Below are 12363 nucleotides of genomic sequence, written 5' to 3'. Positions count from 1 at the left end.
ACCAATAAAGATGTTGCCAGATAATTTTAATTTGAAAAAGGTTGCTAGGTCTGATTGGTGGTTTCTTTGTTAGACATTCAATAGTGGTGTCATCAATAAAGCTTGTTTTGGCCAGTACATTTTCACAATTGTTTACACACTATACTATGTAACCACAAAACACACAACAAAAATGGCATCAAAGCCTATCTTCTGGACTTATCAAAAATCCTTTCACTGAACAATTGCCCCAGGGTCAGTACTCTATAATAGACACTGTTTTATAGATCAATCCCTCATGCCATGTGGCTTGTGTTGAGGTGTGTCAGCACATGATAGCTTGAAAGCAAAATATGCGAAGCCTAATGGTCAGAAATAAGAAAGATACTACCTACAACAAACTTACTTTACCAGAAATGCGTGTTGATTAGGTGTTATCTATTTTCAATATAGCAAATCAACTTTAAATTAATTATTAATTACTTTTTTTAAATTGTGAAATAAAATACTGTTGCTGGATGAAATTTTATTGTATAGTTTTCTCAAAGAAAGAAAAAGTGAGTTTTATAACTAATTAGTTCAAGAGAAAAGCAACCAATCATGCATGGATAACACTAAAAGCAGCAAATCTTGAAGTACAAATGTTCCAGTACATTTCATAATTAGGTATATCAATATTTTCTCTTTTTTTGATGTTTTTTGCAATTTATTATGAATTTCACAAATATGTGCCAAGAACATAATTTACGGAAAAAATGCCTCACAAGAACTATTCAGATTTCAGAATATCTGGTATATGAGAGACCCTAAAATTGCTGTATTGGCAGGACATGTAAATGGGCTTAAAACTGTCAAATCATTTGCCAACTTGATTTGTTGGACACCAGATATAAGGTGCCCATAATTAATATTATAAATTCACAATTGTTTTGAACATTTCATAGCCACAAAGAACAAGTCAAAAGAGATGTGAAAGCCCCTCTCCTGGACTTTTACAGTACTTGTGACTGACTGATTGCTCCAAGGTCTGTACTAGAGACATTACATCAGTCCTTCCCACCATATTTTTATGGGGGAGGGAGGATAACTATATGTGTCATGGTATATCAGCCATTCAGACATTTTAGAACCAAGTTTGTAAACCTTAATTGTAAATACTTAATGAAAAATACATCTAACTTTTACCATCCTCCAGAACTTTGCTCGGTTAACCTTATGAGAAATGTCCATCATTCACCTGTTATATATTTTCAAGGTAGCAAGTCTGCTTGTTGCCAATTATTGATTAATTTTTAGCAACAGTAGAATGGAACAAATTACTCATGTTGCATGAAATTCTATAGTACAGCTTTCTGAAAGAAAAAATTATCTTTTTAAATAAAAAATTGTTATATAGGAAACTAGTGAAAAATGGAAGGATAGCACTAATACTAAAGCCAGATCTGGCGATAGCATATTTTCTCATACATTTTATTAAGTCACTGACTGTTCTTGTTTTATACATCCATTGAATGCTTTTTATTTTAAATATTTAACAAATATATTACTACCATGTTACCTTTCAGGAACAAATGTTTGGACAGAGCCATTAGAATTTTGGCCTCCCTGATATATGTATATATATAGAATTAATAATTCATACTCAATGAAGATTTGAACCCAGGTCTGTGGGGTAAATGGCACCCATCGCCTTGCCTTCACACATGAGCTCATTCTTCCCTCATGACTAAACACACATCACCAAAAACTGATGTTACTCAGTTGGTGTTATATGCACTTGTGTGTCTGCTAAACACGAGTGAATGTAACACCAATTGAGTAGCATCATTTTTTGGCGATGTGTGTTTATTTTGAGGGAATATGGGCTCGTGTGCAGGCAAGGCGATCGATGCTGTTTACCCGCAGACCTGTGTTTGAATCTCCGTAGAGTACGAATTAAAAATTCTCTAACCTGTACCATATAGTATTATTTGTATTAAAATATTAATTGTGCCTACTGTTATCAAGCATTCTTCTATAGGAATCCAGGGATAGCACATTCCGCTCCGTCTGGTGTATATTTTTATACATGTAGATATATATACATATATATGACATCTTTGATTTTTTCAAATATCCATTCTGGAAATTTATCAGAATTTGAATTGATAGCATATATTAGGTGTTCTTTTAGAAAGTTAAATATTCAGTCTTCTTGTTAAAATGTAACTGATTTAAATATACAGTTAAACACATTTGAGAGCCCCTAAAAAACAAAATATGTTTCCAGTCAGCCAGCCAACCCTGTTACTGACCCTAGCATTTGTTTCCCCCCAGGGTTAAAAGGAAAAAAATTTAATTCCTAAAGTTGATTTGTGCATCTAATTGCACCGTTTCTGCACAGTACTTGAAGCACTTAGTATGTAATATATACTAAAACTTAAAAAAAACAACTACCTACCTGCCCTCATTTTAAAGCCATTGCAATAGAAAACATATGTTTTGGGGATTTTTTTTGCCTAATGGAAAATTAAACACATGACTTAGTGTCTATGTATTCCCTTAAGTTATACCTTGGAAAATGTAACCTATTGCAACTGAAGTGTTGCATGATAAGAATTCCACATGCTTTTTGTATATGTTAAGAAGGTTTTGTTGATGTTTCATGTGTTTGACACCAGTTTTCAGCACACGATAGGCTATACATGGTGGCCAGTATATTCGATGGCCTAAAACCCCAAGAAGACTGGAAAGAACCGTTGACCCACTGGCAAGCTTTCTCACATACCCACACTGGCTGAGTTGAAACTCAAACCTACTCGAATAGAGGTAAGGTGTGATATGTAAACCAATTATCCACCTGAAGCCAGTGTCATGTCTAGAAGGAATTTTGACAATTACACAGAGAAATAAAGCAGAATTTTATGTTCTGTAATAATTCATGTCTAATATGAAATGAGACTATCCTTAATATCTTGTGTGTTTATGGTTTGTCTGATGCTTAGGAATGAACACACTGCTGAGGGAGGTAACTCATGTTTCTTCATCATCAAGCTTTTTTTAAATAGCAATTCTTTGAAATAGAAACCACAATGACTCAGACTTGGTGGCTAGCATGCCAGACTAACAACCAAATGGAACCCAGGTGGACTATGGCAACCAAGGCATGGCTTTGGTCATGGCACTTTACTCTCATTGTTCTGGCACCAGATAACCTACTTGTCTTAATGTGTCATAAAACAGCAAACCAAAAACCAAACTTAATTCGTGCAACTCATTTGAGCAATCATCAGTGCCAAAAGCATCATTGCAGTTCCCTTGAGTTGGCTTTTGCAACACCATGATGCAAGTTGTTTGTAAATTAGGATAGCTGCTGCAGTATGCACATTGCTGGTGATGTTTTATTTTTGTCTTTGTAGCTCCCATCCAAATGCAAAAAGTATCGACCCAGATCAGCTGTGACTTAATACATTGGCAGACAAATCTACATGTTTATCTTTATTAGATCTATGTTGTGAAATAAGCATCCCTAAGGTCATAATCATGAAAACTGTTTGAACTTGTGCTCAGATTTAGCAGTTATTTTTTTTCTATAACTTCAGTGAAAGAGAGGTCAGGATCATGAAAATTTCCTTATTATCTAAATGTGTTTAGTAAATTTGAATAATATTAAAGAATTCCAAGTATGAATTTTAATTTGTGGAGTTTTATGTCTGAGTTCTTTCTTTTTTTGTTTTTGCTTTTTTAGTTTCATGACTAAGTGACTAGATCTGTAAAACAGAATATGACTACATAGTTAATGCACTAATAAAATAGGACTACACAGTTAATGGACTAACAGAATAGGACTACTCAGTTAAGGGACTAACAAAATAGGACTACACAGTTAATTATTATGGACTAACAGAATAGGACTACACAGTTAATGTACTAACAGAATAAGACTACATAGTTAATGCACTAACAAAATAGGACTACACAGCTAATGTACTAACAGAATAGGACTACACATTTAATGTACTAACAGAATAGGACTACATAGTTAATGCACTAACAAAATAGGACTATGCAGTTAATGGACTAACAGAATATGACTACACAGTTAATGGACTAACAGAATAGGACTACACAGTTAATGGACTAACAGAATAGAACTACACAGTTAAGGGACTAACAAAATAGGACTACACAGTTAATGTACTAACAAAATAGGACTACACAGTTAATGTACTAACAGAATAGGACTACACAGTTAATGGACTAACAGAATAAGACTACACAGTTAAGGGACTAACAAAATAGGACTACACAGTTAATGTACTAACAGAATAGGACTACACAGTTAATGGACTAACAGAATAGGACTACACAGTTAATGGACTAACAGAATAGGACTACACAGTTAATGGACTAACAGAATAGGACTACACGATTAATGTACTAACAGAATAGGACTACACAGTTAATGCACTAACAGAATAGGACTACTCGAGTAATTGGAATAACAGAAATTACTACACAATTTGCATGGAAGAAGTAACAGAATAAATCTTGATATATATTATGCATTGATAGAGATCCATTTATTTGTTACCTATCAAGAATATATATTGTTTCATTTTTGTTGCATTAGATGCAGTATGTGCAGCAAGCAAGATATATGTTACTCCTCCATTGGTTAGGATCTCAGTACATTGAGTGGATGGGGTTGCAGAATTATTATTTACTGACTACCTCTTATAGTTATACAAAGATTGCACTTCATTACAATGTCCATTTTACAACTTATTGTTGGAAGACAAATAAGGCAATGTTGGACTTGACAACATGCACAGTGGCCTCATTGTTACAGCCCAATATCAAAGTACTGATTGGGTTTACCCTTGTAATTTGCTGCCAAAGTACAAAAAGACTACTTAATAATTATCTCATTTGCAGAATTGATGATCACGTCAAGGGAAGCTGTAATTACAGGGGAGGAATCCTATACTTTTTTGTCTTCTTCAATATGTCCATTGTCCATGTTATAGCAAATAAATGTATATGGTGCAGCCTTCATTCAAAAGCTTAAAGGAAAACGAGGAATGCTGAATAATTAATGGATTCTTATAGGTTAGAAGGAGATCCTTGTCCATAATGTGTGGTCGTGTATCATCTTTCAGATGAAGCAGTTGAAGTATTTTGACACCCAATCAATATTCAAAGGTTACATTTCAATCCAAAGTGTACAATGCCTCATCAAAAAGAGTGTATCATGCAAAAGAAGACATTAGATCTAAAATTAATTACTTTCTCATAATGTTCCTTTTTTTTACCAGAAGTATTTTTGCTTCAAGCCTAGACCAGCATTGACCTAAAAGAGGCCACACAAATGTATAGTGTAACCATATGCTTCTTTAGGAAAAACAATTTTTTGCTGAATTGGTTTGTGACCAGTGTAGCTTACACAGTGATTTTTTGTCCATCAGCCATCCATCCTTCCATCATCTGATGTCTGTTAGCACAAGTTATTGTGATAAAATAACTAAATATTTAGTCATCTAAATCTAACAGACACCGGTGCTCTCAATGTGCAAACATAAGAGAAAGTACTTCTTTCAGTAGTGCTAATACAAAAGAGGTATTTTCTCTACACAATAACACTAACTGCCTATCAACTGATGTGATTTATTTAATAACCTGTAAAAAATGTAGCATGCAATATGTTGGACAAACACTACAACAAGTTTCTAAGAGAATGAATAATCATCGCTTTCATATAAAAAATTATAGAGATCCTCAGTTTTCCTCTAATGTTTCAACACATTTTAACACCAATAATCACTCTCTACTTGATTTTTCTTTCATGCCAATAGATATTGTGCATGGTGACATGAGTAGACTCATAAAAGAAACTTATTGGATTCATAAGTTAGATACTCTGTATCCTAATGGACTTAATGCTAATGCACTATATAAAATTGTATAATTTAAATTGATATATTGTATATCCTTTATAACAATATAATTATATGTATGACTGTTTGTCTCTATTTTATTTTATTATTAGCACAAGTTAGTTATCACTGTTCTTCCCGAAACCATCATGGCCGCCATCTTGAAAATCTTTTAGCTACTACTCCTAAATGGATATTCATCTAATTGGGTTTTTTGCAGAAAGACTTTTTATGATGTCTAGTTGGCCCTAAATAAAAATGGTGCAAATCTGACTTCTAATATGGCTGCCATGATGACCATCTTGAAAATCTTTACATTGTTGCTTTTATTCCTCCTCAAGTGATTGTTATATCAGCGTGGGTTTTTCACTAAAAACATCCAATGAGGTCTTGTTGGTCCTAAATGAAAATTCTGCTGATCTTACAGCCAATAAGCCTGCCACATAGCCATCTTGAAAATCTAGTTCTTGCTATTTCAACTAACAGATGCTCATTTTGACACCAGCTTTTTACTAAAAGATCTGTTATGATCTTTTGTTGGCCCTGAATGAAAATGTTGACATCCAATATGGCTATAATAGCAACCATCTTAAAAATCTTTTAGCACTATTACTTCAGAATAGACAGTCATATCAGTGGAGATTTTACTAAAAGACTTTATCTGATGCCTAGTTGGGCCATAATGAAAATGGTGCCCATTGGACATGCGCTTGGACATTCAGTATGGCCGCCATATTGAAACTCATATCATTACTTATCATTAATAAATGGTCATATTGACATGGGGTTATCAAATGAACAATATATTCTATAATGTTGATATTTTTATGGATTACTTAAACATTAAAAACAAAAATGAGTTATATTGCAATAATGTAAGTCTCCTCAGAAAATATGATAGTACAGACAATGATCACAAGACCACAAAGCTCCCAAAGTAATGAATCATCTTATTTTCATAATTGTGTCTTAAGTCAAGTATTATGGAGTGTGTGTGTGTGTGTGTGTGTGTGTGTGTGTGTGTGTGTGTGTGTGTGTGCATCTTTCATTCATTAACATTTGCTTGTCTGGTCCATAACTTTGTAATATGTGGAGAGATTTTCATGAAACTTGATCTAATGGTGTATTGTGCACCATTGTAAGGCCCCTTACCTCAAGGTCAAAAGAAAATGCATAGTGCTAGGGTAAATAAAAAGAATTTAAATATAATTTAAACATTCTGAACTGATACCTTTCTTCCTTATCTGGAATACATTATCTGTTTAGAAACCTGCTTGGTAAAGTTATGGGATTAAGGTCACTGATCAAGGATGTTTTGTATCCATGAATGAACACAATTACCCTGTTAACTCTATCTCTATGAGCAAGTTTAATGCTTATTACAAAACACTGGATAAATGTCAGATTTTATGTCTAAATCCAGTGGCTTATTATAGAAAGTTTTATAGGTACTGTAGTTGTGTTTTTGACAGAGTTGAAATATGTGATATTGTACACCACTGAGATGGGGTATTATTTATTCACTTGCAGTGCTAATGGTGTTTCTTTGAGCTCTTAAGATAACATAATTGTATGGGTTTGGCCGTAAGATAATTTTAATTATATTTTGTCATTGGCTACAATTTGTACTACTTAAAGTGACTACATACAGTGCAAGATTTCCAATTCGCCTGAAGCAACACACCTGCGTTTCCGGATATGCATCAATAAATAAACATAAGTGTACAGTTTTCTCTGACATTTGTTAATAATTCTTCACAGATGGTTTATCATCTTTCAAAGCAAGTTTTCCCATGCATCCATGCATTCAGGAATTAAATAGTTTGTGTTCAAAAATTTACTCAGCAGGATGGTATCAATTTTTTCTTGACTTATTGAGAGTCATGCAAATTTTGTACCATGATTTTTTCAAGTCTCAACAAATACTCCATGATATTCACTCTGTTTACCTGGGTGTTTATTTTTGTCAGCTCAAAGGCTGTTAAAATGTTTAACAGCACATTTATAGAGATTTGCAGATCTAACTGCTGAGGCCACATGAAGGATCCACGTTTGTTTGTTGGGGTGGGGGAGCAGTCTAAAATTGAAGAATTATTTTTATGACATCTTAAGTTAACATACAATTAGCAGTTGATTATGTCATGTGGATTTTTGTGTATGCATTTTAGGAAGTTTATCTTGCTGAAATTGAAGAATGTTGTTGTTTTCTATAACATGTGAATTAGAAATTGTTAACTATAATAGGGGATGTGTGGGTATGAGCTGTTAATTCTTAGTTGTATATGTAAAACCCATTATTATGTGATGCTCAGGGTCCAAAGAATAACATCGCAATGTAAGTGGGATCAGGTTAACAAATATTTCAGAAATCTTCCCCATAGAAAATGTGCATTGAAATTTCAATGGCATCAGTTTTAACTAACCTCTTGATCATATAATCTGCTACAGATATGAATAATTGGCTTTTCCGAGAGCATGTATTTGGGATGTTATAAAGAGAGGTCTCCTTAAATTAAAAAAAAAAGACCCATTCTGCCATCATGTTATAAGTGGAATTGCATTATAACAAGTCACATTATAATGGGTTTTACCTGTATCTCTGAAGTCTTCATGACCACTGGTGAAACAAGAGCTGTACAAAATGAAAAAGTCACAAGGGATTTGGGCCCAAATAGCTTTAGTATTAGGAAACACTAGGGATTTGGGTCCAAATAGGTTTAGTATTATGAAGAACTAGGGATTTGGCCCTAAATAGCCTTAATATTAGGAAGAACTTGGGAGTTGGGTCCAAAGAGCCTTTGTATTAGGAGGAACTAGTGAGTTGGGTCCAAATAGCTTTAGTATTAGGTAGAAAAAAGAGGGATTTGGACCCAAATGGCTTTAGTATTCAGAAGCATGGTTAGATTTAAGGATTGTTCATTATAGTTAGTATCATTAGGACTTAAGGATTGGCCATTATAGTTATTATCATCAAGACTTCTAAGGATTGGTCATTATAGTTAAAATCATTAGGACTTCTAAGGATTGGCCATTATAGTTATTATCATCAGTTCTAAGGATTGACCATTATAGTTATTATCATCAAGACATCTAAGGATTGGCCATTATAGTTATTATCATTAGGACTTCTAAGGATTGGTCACTATAGTTAATATCATTAGGACTTCTAAAGATTGATCATTATAGTTATCATCAGTTCTAATGATTTGCCATCTTAGTTATTATCATCAAGACATCTAAGGATTGGTCATTATAGTTAATATCATTAGGACTTCTAAGGATTGGCCATTATAGTTATTATCATCAAGACATCTAAGGATTGGTCATTATAGTTAATATCATTAGGACTTTAAGGATTGGCCATTATAGTTATTATCATCAAGACATCTAAGGATTGGTCATTATAGTTAAAATCATTAGGACTTCTAAGGATTGGCCATTATAGTTATTATCATCAGTTCTAAGGATTGACCATTATAGTTATTATCATCAAGACATCTAAGGATTGGCCATTATAGTTATTATCATTAGGACTTCTAAGGATTGGTCATTATAGTTAATATCATTAGGACTTCTAAAGATTGATCATTATAGTTATCATCAGTTCTAATGATTTGCCATCTTAGTTATTATCATCAAGACATCTAAGGATTGGTCATTATAGTTAATATCATTAGGACTTCTAAGGATTGGCCATTATAGTTATTATCATCAAGACATCTAAGGATTGGCCATTATAGTTATTATCATCAAGACATCTAAGGATTGGCCATTATAGTTATTATCATCAAGACTTCTAAGGATTGGCCATTATAGTTATTATCATCAAGACATCTAAGGATTGGTCATTATAGTTATTATAATCAAGACATTTAAGGATTGGTCATTATAGTTATTATAATCAAGACATTTAAGGATTGGTCATTATAGTTATTATCATCAAGACTTCTAAGGATTGGCCATTATAGTTATTATCATCAAGACATCTAAGGATTGGTCATTATAGTTATTATCATCAAGACATTTAAGGATTGGTCATTATAGTTATTATCATCAAGACTTCTAAGGATTGGTCATTATAGTTATTATCATCAAGACATCTAAGGATTGGTCATTATAGTTATTATCATCAAGACATTTAAGGATTGGTCATTATAGTTAATATCATTAGGACTTCTAAGGATTGGCCATTATAGTTAATATCATTAGGACTTCTAAGGATTGGTCATTATTGCTATTATCATCAATACAGCTAAGGATTGGTCATTATTGTTAATGTCATTAAGACTTCTAAGGATTGGCCATTATGATTATTTTCATCAATACATCTAAGGATTGGTCATTATTGTTAATATCATTAGGACTTCTAAGGATTGGCTATTATAATTATTTTCATCAGTTCTAAGGATTGGCCATTATAGTTAATATCATTAGGACTTCTAAGGATTGACCATTATAGTTATTATCATCAAGACATCTAAGGATTGGTCATTATAGTTATTATCATTAGGACTTCATAGGATTAGTCATGGCTAATATCATTAGGATTTCTGAGGATTGGTCATTATAATTAATATCATTAGGACTTCTAAGGATTGCCCATTATCGTTATTATCATCAAGACTTCTAAGGATTGGTCGTTATTGTTATCATCAGTTCTAAGGATTGGTCATTATAGTTATTATCATTAGGACTTCTAAGGATTAGTCATTATAGTTAATATCATTAGGACTTCTAAGGATTGGCCATTGTTATTATCATCAAGACATCTAAGGATTGGTCATTATAATTAATATCATTAGGACTTCTAAGGGTTGGCCATTATGATTATTATCATTAAGACTTCTAAGGATTGATCATTATTGTTAATATCATTAGGACTAATAACCATCTCGGGGAATAGCGGTTTTAAGCTGGACCTTAATGTGTTGATTGAAATTGGATGAGATTAAGAATCTGTTTTGAGTTTGGAAGAAGCTTTGGTTTACAGCAGTGACCCTGCTTTGTTATTGGTGTTTTTGACAATAAAGAAAGAATTGCTTTTCATCATTTCTATAAAAATATATAAGCAGTGGATTTTCCTGGGTATTTGAAAGGTAGAGAGAAATATATTGAAGTGAACTTCAGTACAAAATTAAATGATTTATAGACTTGTTTTAAAAAAATGGGAAACATTGTTAGCTGGGCAGGGAAAACTTTTATTTCTTATGAGATAAAGTTCATGTAAATTTCTTGTTTCCCAGTTACATCTTGAGTTCGTTAATACTTCACACAAAATAGATATTACATGATTTCATTGATGTTTTACTTAATGTGAGAAAAAATGTCCAATTGCACAAAGTGCAGGTGTTGCATTGACCTTTTGAGTGCCTGATTCTGCTACCTGAAAAAAAGCATTCATGCAAAGATAAACTAACTAGTCACAAGATGTTCAGCTGAATCTGAACATGAAATCAGAATGAAGGCTCAAGTTCAGAAACTATTAATTTTCAGTAAATTTACTTTGGTAACAGTAGCAATGCCAAAATGGCAGTCTTAGCTTGATACATTGTATGCATTGCATCTTTGCACCAATACAGTCACTTACCTTAATGTTAACATGTTACAGGACTTCTCAACAGTACATGAATATTATCTTTTACAATGATAATGTAATTAGGATATAGAACTTTACCTATGAATTAATTATACTGTGCTTTATAATATCTAATGTTCATAAGTTTTTATATTTCCATTTTTCAGGTCCATGCTGAACGCGAGGAGAGCTATTTTAGGCTTCAGAAACATCGTCAGATTTTGCGGGAGGACAAACACAATTTGGTGGAGCATGAAAGAGAGCAAACTCGACTTTTGAGAATTGGATCACGATCCAGCTCTTATCTGACCGATTGATAGCAACAAATGCCAACAATAGTATTATTTTGTACTTTTTATGTGTGGCCTGTTTTGGCGGGCATGACTTAATCTCATCAACTGGCCCTACCATGTTTGTATTCATACATGTACTGTAAGATCTGGATATACATATTTATCATCAAAGTTACCATAAATGCTCACTTATCAGTCCAGTTCCCCTGCAAAGAACATAAACCCTGATCTGCCTCTCAGATACTGCACCAGCAGGCCAGGGTCTGTGGTATTTGTTCTATTGACTACTTCGAATAAACTGCATAGACCCAGGTCAACTGATGCAACATGCAACAAATATCTTGATCTGTGCAGTTCACAGTTGGACTTAAAGCAAATGCAAATAAATATATATATATATATATATATATATATATATATATATATATATATATATATAATAGATTGTAATTTTATATCTGCTTACGGATACTGAAATATTTTAACCAGAGGAATTATTTAACAAGTAAACTAATTTTGCTGTCTGATTTTAAGGAATATCTGATCCAAATGTTTGATTAAAGAAAGGATTGATGTCAGAATAAGCTTAATAGATTCATTA

The 12363-nt window shown here is 32.9% G+C and overlaps 1 protein-coding gene across 3 annotated transcripts in view; it reads left to right on the top strand.

The window, feature by feature from the left end:
* Nucleotides 1-12094, top strand: part of LOC149802441 (uncharacterized) — a 166285-nt gene extending 154191 nt beyond the window's left edge. For all 3 annotated transcript variants that reach the window (XM_089951665.1, XM_089951664.1, XM_089951666.1), the window contains one exon: nt 11637-12094. In XM_089951665.1, coding sequence (XP_089807791.1) covers nt 11637-11786 — 150 coding nt within the window. In that variant the 3' untranslated portion in view covers nt 11787-12094. The remainder of the gene's footprint in view (nt 1-11636) is intronic.
* The last annotated feature ends 269 nt before the right edge of the window (nt 12095-12363 follow it).

This window comes from Sinohyriopsis cumingii, chromosome 3 (assembly GCF_028554795.1).
Source record: "Sinohyriopsis cumingii isolate HCF-2022 chromosome 3, ASM2855479v2, whole genome shotgun sequence".
In the NCBI taxonomy this organism is placed as follows: domain Eukaryota; kingdom Metazoa; phylum Mollusca; class Bivalvia; order Unionida; family Unionidae; genus Sinohyriopsis; species Sinohyriopsis cumingii.
This window is presented reverse-complemented; position numbering and strand designations above follow the sequence as displayed.